At 43.3% G+C, this 17,686-nt stretch overlaps 1 protein-coding gene across 6 annotated transcripts in view; it reads right to left on the bottom strand.

Annotated features, from left to right (window-relative positions):
• Positions 1 to 7,261: 7,261 nt before the first annotated feature.
• GNAS (GNAS complex locus) overlaps positions 7,262 to 17,686 on the bottom strand; it is a 53,742-nt gene continuing 43,317 nt past the window's right edge. For 4 of the 6 annotated variants that reach the window (XM_070486189.1, XM_070486191.1, XM_044747859.2 and 1 more), the window contains 10 exons: positions 14,753 to 14,807; positions 14,550 to 14,669; positions 12,495 to 12,592; positions 9,329 to 9,383; positions 9,130 to 9,203; positions 8,959 to 9,017; positions 8,727 to 8,847; positions 8,421 to 8,551; positions 8,028 to 8,095; positions 7,262 to 7,763 (listed from right to left, as the gene is read on the bottom strand). In XM_070486189.1, the coding sequence (XP_070342290.1) occupies positions 7,617 to 7,763; positions 8,028 to 8,095; positions 8,421 to 8,551; positions 8,727 to 8,847; positions 8,959 to 9,017; positions 9,130 to 9,203; positions 9,329 to 9,383; positions 12,495 to 12,592; positions 14,550 to 14,669; positions 14,753 to 14,807 (928 nt within the window). In that variant the 3' untranslated portion in view covers positions 7,262 to 7,616. Of the gene's footprint in view, positions 7,764 to 8,027; positions 8,096 to 8,420; positions 8,552 to 8,726; positions 8,848 to 8,958; positions 9,018 to 9,129; positions 9,204 to 9,328; positions 9,384 to 12,494; positions 12,593 to 14,549; positions 14,670 to 14,752; positions 14,811 to 17,686 lie in introns of all 6 variants that reach the window. The other 2 variants (XM_070486190.1, XM_070486192.1) reach the window with 1 other exon arrangement.

Raw genomic sequence — 17,686 nt, 5'->3', positions numbered from 1 at the left:
TGTGAGTTTGTGGTTAAAATGACAAGATTATATTTATTCTTGGTGTTTCCCTTCCTTTTATCTTTAATGTTATACTTAGCCTTTGCTAATCTGTTCTGATGAAGAGCTGCAACTTTCTGATTTTGTCTTTCTACTTATCTCCTTAGCTCTGGGTTTTGTAACCCCTTTCCTTTGTTTGATTTTTCAGGTATGAGGGTCTTCCTGAGCATTTCTTGTAGGGGAGGTCTTGTGGCAATGAACTTCCTTAACCTTTGTTTATCTGGGAACGTTTTTATTTCTCTATCATATTTGAAGGATATTTTTGCTGGATGGAGTATTCTCTGCTGCAAGTTTTTGTCCTTCAGAGTTTTGAATATATCATTCCACTCTCTTCTAGCCTGTAAGGTATCTGCTGAGAAATCTGCTGACAGCCTTATGGGCGTTCCTTTGTAGGTTATTTTCTTCTGCCTTGCTGCCCTTAGTATTTTCTCTTTGTCATTGACTTTTGCTAGCTTCACTACTATATGCGTTGGGGTTGGTCTTTTTACATTGATAATGTTTGGAGATCTATTAGCTTCCGTCACATGGAGTTCCATCTCTCTCCCCAGGTTTGGGAAGTTCTCAGCCATTATTTCTTTGAACAGGCTTTCTGCCCCCTTCTCCTTCTCTTCTCCCTCTAGGATACCTATAGTCCTTATGTTGCATTTCCTAATTGAGTCAGATATTTTTTGGAGAGTTTCTTCATTTCTTTTTAGTCTTAGTTCTCTTTCCTCCTCTATCTGCAGCATTTCTATATTCCTATCCTCCAAATTGCTAATTCTGTCTTCCATATTATTCACCCTACTGTTCAGAGAGTCCAGATTTTTCTTACTCTCCTCCATCGTGTTCTTCATCTCCAAGATTTTTGTCTGTTTGGTTCTTCTATATAGTATCAAGCTCTTTTGTGACATAGCTCCTGAACTTGTTGAGTTGTCTATCTGTATTCTCTTTTAACTCATTGAGTTTTTAAATAATGGCTATTTTGAATTCATTGTCATTTAAGTTATAGATTTCAGTGTCTTTGAGATTGTTTTCTGGGTACTTGTCATTTTCCTTCTGTTTGGGAGATTTAATATATTTTTTCATACTGCATGATGGCATTGATTTGTGCCTCCGCATAGAGATAGGGTTTAGTTACTGCTTCCACTTGCTTCTACTGGAATCGGGGGGGTGGGGGAGCACCTGTGTAATCTGCACTGACCAAGATCACTGTCAGCTATTGCTGACTGGACCTGGGCCCCTCCTTGTGGTCACAGTGGCCCTGTGGGGTCTCTCATCAGCTGTTTCCACTGTCGCTCCACTGATGCATGCACACGCCCACACTTGGTGCTGTGGCAATGCTATGAGCGTGTCCACTGGTAGAAAGATGGTTGCAGGTACTAGGCTGTCCGGGGGTCAGAGAGTTTTCACCTATCTCCACCTCCTCCCAGGGGGAAGTCTGTCCACCTTCCGATGTATAGCAGCATGGGTCTCTCAGGTGTCCTGAGATGCTGTGTGGATATCCTTTGTTGACCAAGGAATGTCCGATTAGTTGTAGTTCAAAGGGGGAGAGACAAAGAAAACTGCTCACTCTGCCATGTTGCTGACGTCCTTCAAGAGACATATTTTGGGATGGCAAATTTTATTCCCCTTCAGTACACTCTATGGTGTTCACACAACAATGACATCACCTAATGACATATTTCTGAGAGCATGTCCCTGTTGTTAAGTGACACATGACTGTAATTATTTTTCTCTGAATCTTTTTTTGGGGGAGAGTCATGACATTTAATATATAATTTGCAATAAAAGATAGTTTTACTTCTTCCTTTCCAATTCTCAGGACTCTAACTGCTTTCTTTTGTCACAATAAATTGGCTTATATGTCCAATACAATGATAAATAGCTTTTAGAGGTTCCCCATGAAGTAAAATGTTGGTTTTTGGAGAAAAAATATATTTTATATACATATGAACTGTACTATATGTTATTTATAGATGTTATATATATAGTATACATATGTTTTACATATAGTAATTATATTAAGAAAGCATACATTAATTACTATTTTATTGGATTTCTAAAAATATATTCTAAAAATTCTAAATATAAGTGAGTATTGAATTTTGGCAAATTTTATAATTTTACTAGTATCAAACTAACCTTGAATTCATAGGATAAATCTCACCTAGGCATGACATATTATTATTTAAATCTAATATTGGATTCTGCTTCCTTGTATTTTAAGATTTTCACATTGATATTCATAAGTGAGATTAGTCTGTAATGTTATATTTGGATGCAATCTTTGGGATGTTTCAGAATCAATGTTATATTTCGTAACAATAATTTTGAAGTTTTCCTTTGGTTACACTCTGGAATAATTTAAGTAGCATTGGAATTATTTGACCTTTAAAGGTTTAGTAGAATTCTCTGTAAAACTACCTGGGTCTGGTGCCTTTTTCCTTTTCTTCATTTTAAAAAAAATTTAAAGTATAATGTATATACTGAAAACTGCATAAATCATAAGTGTACAGTTCAATGAATTTTCTCAAATGGGATATATTTGGTTAATCAGCATTTAGGTCAAGAAACAGACACAACACCCCAGAAGCCTTCCTCATGTTTCCTTCCAGTTGTTGGCTTCCCACTCCAACAAGATCCTGGAGCTGCTCTATCATGATGCTCTCTAACTAGACTCTGTAAGTTTTTCTATGGTAACTGATTTTTTTTTTTTTGTCTCCACTGGGGTCAATTTTGATAAACAGTATTTTCTGGACAATTATCTAATTCATCTAGGCCTCCAGATTGATTTAGATAGAATTATGCAAATTAGTCTCTTATGATTTGACAGTTTTTTGCCTGCTATCCCCCCTAATCCTTAGAAGCTACAGAACTGGATATATCTTTCTAGATGTTCCATCAAGGTCCATGCATATAAATCCCTCTGTGTGTGTAAGAGTATTATTGAACAGACACTTTTCTCTCTGTCTGTCTAGCTAGCTAGTTATTTATCTAGCCATCTATTTATCTTACTATCTAGTATCTATGTGTATCTTGCTATCTATGTGTATCTGGAGGAAGGGCATCTACAAAGCATTTGCATTCCTGATAAAAGAGAGAATTAGTTGGGCTGTCCTTTTCCTCTCTTTTCTGCCTTGGGCTAAGATGCAATACCATCTTGCAACCATGATAGAGAAACCGAGAGAACTGCGGGAGTATTGGCCCTGAAATTGATGAGCAGCTGAATAGCATGGGGAACCAGCTAGCTCCAGAATTCTTGGGAAGCGAGTGAGATACAAGCCTCTGTTTGTCTGTGCTACTCCAAGTCAGAGTTCCGTAACTTGCAGCTGAACACATTCCTGATACAATAAGATAGGCAAAACCAGAAAACTTCATTTGTTCATCATATATGAATGTTTGGACACAGGAAAATTATAGTAGAGACCCCCAAATTCTCCAACTCTAAAATATGAACTTGAGTAGCAATTAAATTAAGTGCTTATTGCACTGGCCTTTTTAGTATAATCATTGTTAAAAACATAATTTGCATCAATTATTCACAGTGTTTTAGGTATAATTTGCCTTTTTCATTTTTGCACAATGGGAGTATAGATTTGGTACATCTTTTACAAATGATAAGGTATATCCCCATAGGGTTTCAAAAGGATTAAGGGCTTAGAACAGTGCTGAGCACATGGTGAAGAGCTCCAGAAATGTTAACTTAATGTTTTAATAATTAATATTAATCAAAAATAATGTTAGTTACTCGTGCTTGGATGGCTAGCTCCATCTCATCCTTTGTATTCCATAAGAAAAGTCACCTCCTCCAAGAGGCCTTCCCTGGCTACTCTATCTGAAGTGGAATCCGTCCCCCAAAATCTCCCACTCCCTATTGCCCCCAACCTGTTTATTAGCCCAGAGACCTTGTCACCATCTGTAATTCTTAGGATTATTTATTTGGTAAATGCATGTCTCTCCTGATAGAATATAAACCCCATGAAAGCAGATTCCTAGTGGTGGGCCATAGATTCTATACTCTCTACACATTTGCTGAATACAAAGACCCAAAATGTCCAGGAAACTATTATGATAAAACAATGACATTTGACATCGGGCTGGGCAGAGGTGGCCATTTCTTTTGGTATAATTTTGCCCACATTTAAATAAAACCGAAGGTGGATAAAAAAATCTGCCCAATTCTGGACCTACCTCGTATTAGGCCTCATCAGGGGCTTAGTGCTTTATTATTATTATTATCTTTTAATCTCTTAAAGATCAATAAATATTTATACCATTTTGCCTATACATCTTCATAAAGTGTGGCGTGAATTGTTACCTTTAGAAAAATACGTTGTTTTGCCTTTGAATAGAGATGTAAAATGCAGCTAAAAAATTGAAAACTAATGGTTTCTTGTAATCAAAAATTTAGATGAAATTATTCATAATTTTTTTGGCTTTCTGAAGATGCTGAAATTCAGATTTTTAAAGTAGACCTATAAAAGTTATGTTTGGAATCAGGTCAGAGGGAAAATAATGAAAGCGTTTCTGATAGAAGGAATGAATCTTAAGGAAGAGAAGGAGCCCTCAAACGTCTGAGCGACAGCAGGCGACCCCAGGACAAACCTCTGGCGTGAGTACGTCCAGCGCCGACGGCGCCCCCCCCCCCTCCGCCACCGCCTCTACCCCATCATCGCTGCTCCATCCGGAATCCAACGGAGCCCGGCAGGATTTCCGCTTGGGGTCACCGGTAATGGCCTCCTGACAACTGGCATCCTGGAAGGGACACCGGGAGACCTTTTCCTTTGGTATCCTCACAGCGACAGTGCAGCGCAGTCAGGCCGTGGGCTTTGGCTGCCTAGTTTGAAGCCCGTTTTCCCCGCTTACCAGCTGCCCTCTTGGGGCAGTTACTGTGGCCTCTCTAGGCCTCCGGTTCCTCATTTGTAAAATGGCCTAACGGCCTAACCTGTCTCACTGGGCAGTGATTGGCACGTAATAGGTGCAGGATAACCAGGATTTTCATTACGCTCCTCGGGGAAGTTATCACAAAGTCTCTGCCGGGTTTAACCAGCAAGGGAGGGCTTCCGGGGTATCATTTTATTTAGCATAACTGCTTTATGGCTTGGGAATTTCTTTTCTTTTTTTTATTTTTTGAGGAAGATTAGCCCTGAGCTAACATCTGTCAATCCTCCTCTTTTTGCTGAGGAAGACGGGCCCTGAGCTAACATTCGTGTCCACCTCCCTCTACTTTATATGTGGGACGCCTGCCACAGCATGGCTTGCCAAGTGGTGCCATGTCTGCACCCAGGATCCAAACCTGCAAACCCTGGGCCACGGAAGTGGAACGTGCGCACTTCACCACTGTACCACCCGACCCCTGTTTTCTAATTTTGACAAACATGCGGCCACTGCTGTGGCAATCTTAGGTGGATTGTTCAGAGAAGGTTCCAGAATTTCTATGTGGGCGGGGCATACAGGCTGCCATCTTGGAGGAGGGGTTATGGGGCTGGTGTCGACCCTTTATTTTGCGTTAGGACAGCCTTTCCTTAGAAAGGTATTTGTGTTGTGGGCTGGTCTTGTAGTTACACTTGGTGGCTGGTGCCCAGGTTTTAGTTAGTTGCGTTATTTGGAGTACTTTGGAGATTATGGGAATTTTTTGCCTGGTCTTCTGGCTATATTTGCATAGCAAGGGCTTATGTAGACTGTTAATTTGGTGATCGTGTTAACCTGGCAGGGGGGTGGCTTTTGAGGGTTGTTTCATAACTAAATCTGCATAGCAAGTACAGTTTTTATGTGGATTGACTATGATACGGGAAGTTTTGGGAGGGTTTAGGAGGTGGAGTAATTGCTACTTTTTCTGCCCTCCTTGGGGCTCATTTTGCTCACTTCTGGTAAACTATGCTCCGTAATTAATTTGGCTGGGATTAATTTGATCTGGAAAACAGAGCAGGAAGTGGATTTTTGTCCTGAACTACAGAATCAACTTCATTAATGTCCCATTCTGCCAGTTTCAGAGGGTGTAATGGTTGATGCTGGGGACAAGCTGGTCTCCTCCCCTCACCGTCCAGGAAGCCACACCAGGGTGACCACAAGCTTAAGGGATGAACCTGGGGGTGAAGGATAGGGAGCCCAAGTGGAGCTCAGGTCCAAGCCACAATCTATTACAGCTTCACCAAGTTTGATGTGGGGCCCATGGGTGCAGATGACCAGCCCCTCCCCACAATAATGGATGTGTTTTATTGGTATTTCATTTCATTGTGAGTGAAGTTCCACGTTTTCCCCATTTTTTAGGTAAATTGCATGTTTATGTACTTTGCCCATTTTTGTGATGGGTTTGCTTATTAATTCTTCAGAGCTCTTTGCTTATAGGGGATTTAACCTCTTGTTACAGATTTTTACCCAGCCCCCACCCCCATTCATATGGTTTTCTATGTGATTTTAATATTTATGTAGTCTGTTCCTCCCTCTCCCCTTTATGGCTCTTGGATCTTAGGTCATGCTTACAGAGGCCTTCTATAAACCGATACTTTAATTGTAAAAATAGCCGTTCTTAAAGTACCTCTTTGTATTTAAACCTGTGTTTAAACGTGTGACTGAATTCATTTGTGTATGGAATGAGGTAGGGATCTAGCTTAAATTTTCCCCCAAATAGCTAGCCAGTTGTTTCCATCCCATTTCTTTGATAGCTCTTGTTCTGTTTGCTCTCCCAGCTTCATTGAGGTGTAATTGACAAAACTGCAAGATATTTAGTGTACAGTGCGATGATTGAATATATGTATATATTGTGCACCATTTCTTGAATAACCCCACTTTCCCTCACAGATTTGAAACTGCATTCCTAAACTTCCCCCACGTAATTGGGTCCATATCTTAAGACTGAACAGAAAGTCAAAATCTAACACCTATTTTGGGGAGACTCTGGGTAAACAGGCAGAGTGTGTGACCCTGTCTAAGGGCCTGAGTTGGTAGAATCTCCACAAAGGCAGCGACTCTGAGCGACAGAGTTCTCCCACAGGGCCTAGGGGTTTTCCACAAGGCATGGGTTTGGGAGCACCGGGTGGACATTTTGTATTATTTGCAAATTGTTTTCAGAAACCCAAAGATTAGGTCAACAAAAACAGACAGAGAGAGGGAAGATTCTCCACCCACATATAAGCCCGGGGCCTTGTCACCTCAGCAGGAGGCCTCCCTACTTCTGATACAGTCAGATCCATGACCAATGGGCGTTTGCTCGAAACCGCAAATAACCCACAGGAGTCACATCCTCTGCTCACATTTAATTTTTATTTTGATTTTTTTAATGCTGCACAAGACGATATTCATTTCATTTATTTCATTTATTTCTTTATTTCTGTTTGCTGCTGTTATGTTACTTACTGAAAGAGAGAGGGAACTTTTGTGGCCTGTTTCTTTTTCTGTAGGCCGCCTTAAGCTTTCTAAATTTGGAATATATTTAAGCAAGCTGAAGGGAGCAGGGGGTTTCGCCAAATCACTCGAGGGGGAAGGGAAAGGTGGCTTTGTTAATCATGCCCTATGGTGGGTGATTAACTGCGTGTACAATTACGTTTCACTTTTAATTAATTGTGCTTAAGGCTTTAATTAAACTGGGCGTTCCCTTCTTAGAGCAGCTCATACTGACGGAGGTGCATGCGCTGGATGATGTCCCGGCAGTCGTTGAACACCCTGCGGATGTTCTCGGTGTCCACAGCGCAGGTGAAGTGGGGGTAGCAGTAGTGGCGCCCGTCCCCACTAGCGGTGCTGATTCTCTGCGGCACAAACATAGGGGAACACGGTTAGTGCCACCTGTGCGGACACCCCCTCATCGTTCATGGGGACATCGACCAAGGACTGCTGACCAGCTATTGTTAAAACCAAGTAAGGGGGGTTGCAAACGCTGAAAAGCACACTGGCCATCCGTGAGATAAAACTGAAGAACTGGATAGTTTAATCCCCAAATTTAGAATTAAGTAATCTTACATCCTTTAGAGGAAGAGGGCAAGCAAAGAGAACTAAAGACAGTCTCTACTCACCAGAAATTCGTCACGGATGAAGTACTTGGCCCGGGTCACGCGTGGGTCCTCTCCGGGCTCGGGAGTAGCTATGAAGAATAGAAATATTTTGTTACTGAAAGTAATTGAAAGGTTGGAGCACAGCTAGAGTGCTGGCACCCCTGCAGCCCCTTCCCTTCGTGGATTTCTCCAGATGCAAGTGAGTGGAAATAAGTTTTCTTGCTTCCCCTACAGAGCCTTTATAGTTTGCGGGGGCTGCGGGGAGATTTCCGTTCTCGGAGGTGGTTCATTTAGGTGATTTTTAAAATTCACCTAAATGAACCACCTCCGGGAATGGAAATTTTTAACGTGCGTGACTGTACAGGGCCAATAAGCTGAAATGTATGCCAATCAACTGCATAAGGCCATACGTACCATCCTCAGGAGTAGTGTAGCGAGCAAATTCTGGAAAGTAGTCCTCAATTTTCGATTTTCCAGCAAGGACTTTCTCAGCGAGCAGGTCTTGCTTGTTGAGGAACAGAATCACAGAGATGGTGCGCAGCCATCTAACAAAGAGGGAAGCAGGTTTAACGCACAGGAACAGAGAGCATTCTTTCTGCAAGGGCTTTGGGATGCCCGTGCAAGATTCTTGTCTATAGCAGTACAAACGCAGGGCCGTGAGGTCAGTAATAGGACTCCTGGACAAGCAGCTGGGAGGGAGCCGGGGGTCGCTCCACACACCTGTTATTCCAGATGCTCTTGAAGAGGTTCAGGGCCTCCTGCAGGCGGTTGGTCTGGTTGTCCTCCCGGATGACCATGTTGTAGCTGCTGCTGGCCACCACGAAGATGATGGCAGTCACATCTTCAGCACAAGAAAGCAAAAGAAAAAGTAATGCATGTTAGAAGCGAAAATGATCCTTAATTAAAAAAGCAGAATGCCCTTAAAGAGCAGAGAAGCCCACGGCTTCCATACCATTGAAGCATTGGATCCATTTGCGGCGTTCATCGCGCTGGCCACCCACGTCAAACATGCTGTAGGACAGAAACGACACCTGGTCACTCCGAAGGGCTCCCACCTGCCACCGTTCTGACTGCCAGAGGGAACGCTGAGGACCCACTGTCTCTGTTTTTTTAATTCACTTACTGGAAGTTGACTTTGTCCACCTGGAACTTGGTCTCAAAGATTCCAGAAGTCAGGACGCGGCAGCGGAGCAGATCCTAAAACAGAATCTAGGTCAACGGATCTCACCACAGAAATATTAGCAGTCTCCAATCTGGAGCAGAAATCTTGACCAGCTTGGAAAGAGGGCTCCAAGTCCTCGATTATGAGAACTTTTGCCTACCTGGTCGCTGGGCACATAGTCAGCCTGCTTGATGACATCAATCTTGTCCAGGAAGCTGGGAGGAAAAGAAAGACACATGGGGGTGTTGAGAGGGCTCACGCCAAGTGGCTCACCATTCCTGTCTCTCTACAAAGTCAAGCCAAATGGAAACGATCATCCCGCACTTACATGGCATTGAGTCAAAGAGATTCTGCTCATCTTGGTTACATTTATCACTCAAAGCTTATGCTTAAGTTCTGCTTGTTCCCACCTTTCTAAGGTAAGTGTGTATCGCTGACAAGTAGATCTAGCGATCAGGAACTAGCCTCTCTGGCCCCTGGCCTACGGGGACAGCCCAGGGCACTGGTGGGGGTTCTGGTCTTGTTCTAATTTTGAAGGCTGGTTCTATCCAAATCAACCAGCAGAGGGCCCAAAATCAGGCCTGTCAGATTTTGCGCCATTTCATATTGATTGACTAAAAAGTTGAAGTTTCAAATTGTTTGGCTTTGACTAAAAAATGGCAAGTAGTGTTTTTTAAAAAAGAAACATTTAAAAGCAGGGCTTTTTCCCCCAAGGGACTAATGAAAATGAGATTGTTTGAGTTATTCAAAATGGGTATCCCTTCCTTCTAACTTTTTAAGAATCTCACTTATTAAAGAGAACAAAAGAAGTTGCCACAAAGGGGCCCTTTTTGCCCTAACCACACGGAACAGGAAACAAACACAAAGTTCCCTTCCGTTAATGGAACACTCCAGATATGAAACTTTTAGTTTTCAAAAAATCTCACGCCGTCCAGGTGATGGGTCCTCCTATGGGCTGGGAGCATGTACACAGAGGGGCTGGGGTCTCAGAGACTACCAGCCGTGACAAGAAAACTTTCTGTGGAAAAGCACTGTTTCCCACCTCCCCCTCCACCGCTGGCACTTTTCCCAAAGCAAGAAATCTCTTGCTCGTGTTGCTCGACTAGACACACCTAAGGAAAAATCACTTTGGAAAGACCGGACTAATTTAATTAATATGGAGAATGGTAAAACCAGCTTTTTGGGGCTGGGGGGGGGGTTGGTGGGGAAGTTGGAATTGTTTTAAAGTGGGCTAATCAGAAAAGAAAAATCACAAAGGGAGAAAAGTCTATTTAAAGAAATTCTATAAGTTTTTTCCTCCTTCCTTTTTACCAGTTTCGAGTTAGTCTGGCTCGGAGGATACACTAACTTGCCCAATCAGTCTTACATTACAGCACCAGGCCAGAAATAGCTCCCCAGCCGCCCTGGCCTCCAGCACGTTGCCATGGCAACCGAACCACAGTTCTATAAATAGATCATCAGCACCAAATCTTGTGAGAGAGACATCTGGAGTGGGGCCAGCCAAACCCCAGTTCAACAAATAAAAATACGCGGCTTCAGAAATGGGCAAGGTACCAGTGTCTCAACTTTAACATAAAGGCAGTTAGACCAGAAGCGTCCTGGTCAGTGCCAAGGCGGGGCTGTTTTAATCATCCCGTCGGGGAAGACATTTGAAAAGTTTTAAGCTCTGTTCCCCTTTTCTCTGAGTTTCCTTAAAACTTTCCATAAACTGTGCAGATGTTGCCGTTTTCAGATAAAGTTGCAGTAGTAATTTAACATTGCTTAAAAAAAATCTTTTAAATGGTATGAGATTTAAAAAACAACAAAAAACCCTGGCTAAACTGTGAATTAACGAAGTTGGTACACCCGCCACCCTCCCCCGCTTCCAGAACACTCAACACTGGGATGGTTAAACCCTCCTAATCTCTCGTACCTGTACTTCTGACTGGGATCCAAAATACAAAACGCAAACAATTCCAGGATTTCCATTTGTTTTGCGTTACTATAATTAGCACTTCCAGCTTTTAGTTCAAACTTTTGTGAAAATCAGGGACTTTGTTGAAGAGGGGGTGGGGGTTGGGGTCACAGGGACTGGCCGAAATGGACTGTTTTTCTGTTCCTTGAAAAAATATACAAATTTCCTTGTATATTAAACCATGAAACAGCTCTATGTGTGACCATTGAAAATCATCAGACGCCCCTTCTCAGGAGAAAGCAGAGCCAGCGAACGATCAGCCTGCAGGTTTCGCAGACCCCAGCCTCGGTCACCGCCATCTGAAGGGCGCATCCTAGGGAGCCTGCTTTGTGTGCTGTCTGATTGTGATTACCTCCGCCTCCCTCCTGTTTATTCAACTGTTTTTCACAATAAGTTCCTCAGGCTCAGGGCTCCCAAATAAAGCAACTTTAACTTTCCGCCAGCCAGCCTGGTACCTTGGTCCTGATTACTTAATATTTTCTATAGCAAAATCGTTTCTGAGTTTCAGCTACTTACACAAGAGAGGCCGAAACATCCCAAATATTTATTGTGCCCCTCCAGTCACAAAAGACACTTTGACTTGAGAATATCATGCCTGGGACCACTTGGTGCAACATAAAGATTTTTAAAAATGTTTTTATAGCTCTGACCATCATATATTTTCTCTCTCGTCCAGGATGAGCGAGTTCGTAAACTGTTTACAAGGCAACTTTCCACGCGTGTGTTATGTTCACTGGAAGACAGCCCACGAAGGGACAGAGCAAGGAGCCCATGGGGGGAAGCGCCTTTGATTTACAGCCCCGGGTGAATGAATAAATAAGGATAGGAAACAGAATTCAACCCAAAACCCAACTCAGATGAATGTGACTTAGCAACATAGGGCTCTGGCGGCTTCTGGAGCCACGCACCTGAGAGCAGAAACAGCAGAGCGATTATCAGCTACCAAGGAAGGGGGAGGCCTATTTTTGTTCTCATCGTTCCTCTTTGTGTTTTCAAATTATAGCAATAAAATATTTTTACATTATCCAAAGTGTGAGAGCTGCCCTATCTCCCTAAATGCTCAGAGGTCAATTCAATTAGTTACTTCAAGCTAATTAATTATGCACATCACTTTATTGCAAGTAATTATCATTTTGCTCTAACAGGCATTAATTGTTTAGATAAAATAATGTCACTGCACTAAAAAGTGCAATTAGGGGCTTTATAAAACAAGTGAATCAGAGTAGAACTTTCTAACTGCAGGTGGGAATAACTGGCTGGCTTCTATGAAAAGAACTCATTTGCAAGTAACTTTGAAAGCGAGAGTCGAGGTTTGTAGTATTTTCCCCATTTGTGCCTGTGTCTGTGCTGATGTGGGAGAGAAGTGGCTTACTACTGGGCGCAGTCAATCAGCTGGTACTCGTTGGAGCGCTCATAGCAGGCACGCACTCCTTCATCCTCCCACAGAGCCTTGGCGTGCTCGTAGAATTCCTGAAAGTGAACACGGGGAAGAAGGCTTCAAGATACGAACCTGCACCAATTCAAGAAGGCTGCCATCAGAACTGAGACCCTGCTTCACTATGTGACCAACAGCTGGTGTGACTGCCAACTGCGAGCCAAATTAGGGAATTAATTCGCATGAAGAACTTTCATTCAACATGGTAAACGTCTTCAAAAGTTGAAGTAATTAATTCCTGCCGATCTCGTCTCACTGTGAATTACTGGTCTTGGGTAGTTTTCCTCCTATACTTTGGGCAGGGGGGTGGGGTGGGGCGCGAGGAGTAAATTACTGACGGGTTTTGTTTCTTCACACAATTGCTTCTATGGGAAGAATATATGCTAATCTGTTAGGAGAACATGTCAACGAATGATTCAGTGTTGTGAAAACAAGAAATTTCATCTATAAGGAAATTTCCCTGAAGGAAAATTCAAATTTTACCAAAAAATATTATGGCAAATCTCTTTATTATGCCTTTTGTCAGGCTTTCGTGGGAATTCGTGTTTGTGTATTCTAAACGGGTTTGGCTAGGTACATTTTTTTGGGCAAATCTGGCCTTGCCAGTGCCTGTCCTTTGGGGAGGATTTCACAGGAAGAAGCAGAAGCGCAAATGACCTCGGAGCTGTTTCAAGTTGCAGTGGGTCAGGATGCACAGTTCACTGGACATAAACACATTTTTAATTATTTGGGGACAACCTTCCCTTACAAGGAAAGAGGAGCTTCTCCTCCAAGGTGAATTCAAGAGAAGGAGTCGAAGGAGGCGAGGACATCAAGTCCAGGCATCAGCAGGACAAGTAACGGGTTCCGGTTCTGGCACGTTTCTAGACTGCCATTACTTATTCTCCAGTTGGAAGTATAGAACCACGTTTCATGAAAAAGTCTGCGCTGTGCTATGTATATTTTTACCGCCTGAATTTTTTTCAGACAAATGCTATTTAAAACAATGTACCTAAGCATACTTATTAATCCTGCTTTCCCACTGCTGTAAGTTTACAGCCAAACCCGTTTAAAATACACAAACACGAATTCCCACGAAAGTCTGACAAAAGGCAACAGTAACTCATTGTTTTAGCTGCAGACAAGTCTTTTCCTTCTGGGCCCTATAAACTCGTGCATCTTTCCATCTTGTTTCCCCTTCCCGCTTATAAACGATTCTTCCCCCACAACGGGGTCAAAATGGCCACGCCTGGGCATGGGTGGTTTGTGTTCCCTACAAGTAGTTCTTTAGGGAGCAGACGAATCTCTCCAAACAGTGGCCCACACACCAGGCAGGGGGTGCAGAAGAAAATCTGAGTTAAAATTTACATTTTTTTTTTTTTTTAATAATGAGAAAAGATTCCATTTGCCCAGAGGCAAGGACTGATTTTAGAAAAACCTTAATAAAGGTTAAATGGTAAACTGTTTAAGATAAGAATAGCTTCCATTTATAAAACTCAGAGCTGGCATTTTATTTCTGCATTCCTTGGTATCTCAGGATATTTCAATTAACTGGACAATTAGCATTTGTGTGCCATACTTAACAGAGTCGTATCCATCATAAGATATGTATGAGGGAATAATTAAGGCTACCACAACTCATGACTTTTTCCCTCATAAAAATTTATAATCTAATAAAGTGAGAATTGCAATATTGAAATGTAATGTTTACTTGTGGGGACCCGTGAGCCAAGATTTACAAGGGCTGACAGAATTTGCTCATCCATCTTCCGCAAAGCCCTAATGATCATTAGTGATTTTTGTTTTAAACATTAAGGATCCTTATGCAATTAACTTTTCCCTGAGAGTCGATAGCACTGAGATGTGTTTTGCTGGAAGTGTGGCTTTGACACTGGTGTGCCTGCGTAATGTATGGAGGGGACCGGTGAGCACAGCTCCCACCTGGCCGCTCACCACCTGCCTGTCTGCTGTGTAGGGGAGGGCTGCGGCAGCGCCGCTCAGGGCTTAGCTTACAGGAGGGAAGTCGAAGTCGGGCACGTTCATCACGCTCAGGATGTAGTCCACTCTGAACTGGTTCTCAGGGTTGGCCAGCTCCACAGGGGGCACCAGGTTGCTCATGGCGGCCACGATGGTCTGAAAGTGAGTGAGCAAAGCGGTCAGGGGGTGGTACCCTCTGAAGGGGGGGCTAGGAGAATGGGGGAGACGCAAGCACGTACTTCAATGGCCTCTTTCAGGTTGTTTTTGATGTCCTGCACCTTGGTTGCCTTCTCACTACAGTGGGATTGAAAAGAAAAAAAAGTCAGGTTGCAACACGTTGACTAACAGTGTCACTTTAGCAAGATATTACAACTAAAAGCATAGTATTCTGTTCTTGAAGGAGTCATGGGTTCAGATATGTGCACAGATTGGAGGTTCCTGGATAAAGGTGGTTTCAAATTATAACCTCCCAAGTGTGTCCCGAGGACACACCCGTTGGGGTAGATTAGCAAATTGGCATCGAGATAATGATCAAGGCTACTGTACCGCAAGTCGGACATGTTCATTTACTGTTTCAGAAGTGGTTCCATCTGCTTTAAGCCCCCACTGCACACCAACACTTCCTAAAAGCTTCCTATGCCCTCATCAACATCCCTGTTGGGGGGGGTGTCATTGGGGGGTTGGGGAGGGGAGTTTCCTGCTTGACTTGGGGCTACTCCTAGCTGGGTTAGTACACTGAGAACCACTGAGTGCGGGGTGAGGGGAGGCGGGGACAGGAGTGGGGGGCACGGGCGGGGTTGGGGCTGGAGTCAGTACACACTTCAGGCCTCTGCGGCCCTGTTACTTATTTAAATAGTCATTGTGTGTCTGTCACTGCAGCCAGCAGCAATGAATGACGTTTCTAGTTGATTAACACACATCGATCCCTCGATGTGAACAGGAATAAGATCCTGCCCCCAGAAGTCTTTATGATCTGGGACTTATATGTGGTGGTGGTGGAGGTCCCCTCCAGTAAGCAGAGATTAGAGGGTTTGTAGCTTTCTAATTTTGATTTTAACTTGGGACATATAGGATGCCCTGTGTGGTCAGCTCTACATTCAGTCACTGGGACCACAAGGTCACACCCTTTGACCTCTAGGGTCCCCTGACGGAATGTGGTACCCAGTGACATCAGTTGAAGTGTTGTGTGTCTTTCAGAAACTGTCCTTCATTTGAGGCACAGCCAGGGAAGATTCTCGAGTTTGTGTTTTTAGGGGAAAACAAGGACCTTTTGCTTGGGGTATAAATCCTGCCACATCCTTGCCCCCTACCTCACTTCTTGGTTTTGGAGTGGGGGGAAATGGAACCACGTGAATGACATACCTACTGTGTATTAGGCCCTGGGATGTGATTGTCACGTGGAACTAAGGTGCTATCTTCACAAGGGAGGAAACTGAGGCTGAGAGAGGGAAAGTCTGAGCCACGAGACAGGAGAAGGGAGAGAGCCTGATTCTTGCTGCGTGTAAGTTTTAAAAAACATCTTGAGATTCCCAATTTTTGAAGCATTCACTTGGCTAATTCACCAAGAGTCACGGAATTCAGGTAGAAGTTAAACGTGTAATCCCTCTGGAGTAGGACAGGACAGAACATTAACGCAGAGGAAATGCAACGGGGGCTAATAGCACCTGCAGCCCAGCTGAGAGGTCCGTGGGGCCCAGGGAGGCAGACCTCGAGGTTTGGGGATTGCTGAGGGGGTCGTGCGTCCGCCTGCCAACAGCCCTGCCCTGCAAAGAACTTGGTCTTTCCTTTTTCAAGTAATTGTAACAGCTACTATTTCCTGAGCATTTTATCCTTTCAACAAATATATGCATACTTATTTGAGGGGTGGCCCTCATTTTCTGAGTGGTCTCATCTCGCCTGTTTCCGGGACCAGCCCTCCGCTAACTGGCCTTGAGACACTGCTCCTGTTAGACGGGAATAAGGAGTTTAGAGGTGCTGTTCTTGTCAGTGGTTGAGGGTGTGCGTGTTGTGCCGTGGGGGACGACAGGCAGTACCAGGAACCCCCTCGTGGCCATTTACATGAAAGTGCTGCAAGTCAGGAGACCTTCAGGAGAAGCCACGACAGTGAGAGGTGCTGCCAATCAGGAGGGTGGAACTTGTGCCCAATCTGAAGTGTGACTCTGGCCCCCAGACTCCTAACGCAACCACCTTATAAAGGGATTGGGAGTGCCCACCCCTCTGTGGGACTTCTCTGCTCTGTACGTGCAGAATTGAAGCTTGTTTCTGAAATTAGGAGCGATGTCCGGATTTGGTGCTATAATCTAAAATCGGTTAGACGTTAGGATTTTAAAAGGACGCGTGTTTGTCCCTCCCGTTCACTTATGAATTTAAATTTACTTAAAACCCCATAGGACAAATCCATTCCCATTCATTAAAAACAGGCTCCATTTCCATGGTAACGAGAGCCATGAACCTTTGGTTTTAAGGCCCCACAATAGTTAAAAATTAGATATGTCTGGGTCCTAAATACCCAAATGTACATACAGCAAGAGAAAAGTATTTCCAGAAACAAGGTTCTTTCATTCAGTTTGATATTTTGGTCTAAGTAGTAGTATGATGATTGGAAAACTTCCAGTCTTAAATACAGATATTTTGAGAACGTGTTCAGTATTCATCTACGTATGTGAATAGGTGTGGGAGTATATCAAGTATAAAACATCTAAAATAGAAATCTGAAATCTAATTCGGGTGTGTAATACTAAAACATAAAATTCTTCCATTGAAGCAATTACTATGTAGATGGAGACATTATCCTGGGGGCTGGCAGGTTTATCATCATTTTTACTATCGCTTAATGAATTTAACACTGATTGTGAAATTCAGAGAAAATTTCTCAGATGTCTCTCAACTACTTAAAGCCAAAATATATATCTATATATCAATTGCTAGAATTCTGATGGACTGAAAAGCTGGGGCCGGAAGGATGTTTAGGACATTGCAGCACACCCCCCCCCCCCCCACCTACGTATAAAGCAGATTAGCCGGGTTCAAATTTTACGAGCCACCCCAACCCGGTGGGCTAAGTGGTTAGGGAAGGATACGTTGTACTAAGTTTCATTCAGTGCTCTATCTTATCTTTGTGCTTTTGTGGGAAAAGACAGACCAAAGAAGAAAGACAGAAGACAGACGCAGGA

This window comes from Equus asinus, chromosome 15, assembly GCF_041296235.1.
Source record: "Equus asinus isolate D_3611 breed Donkey chromosome 15, EquAss-T2T_v2, whole genome shotgun sequence".
NCBI lineage: Eukaryota > Metazoa > Chordata > Mammalia > Perissodactyla > Equidae > Equus > Equus asinus.
This window is presented reverse-complemented; position numbering and strand designations above follow the sequence as displayed.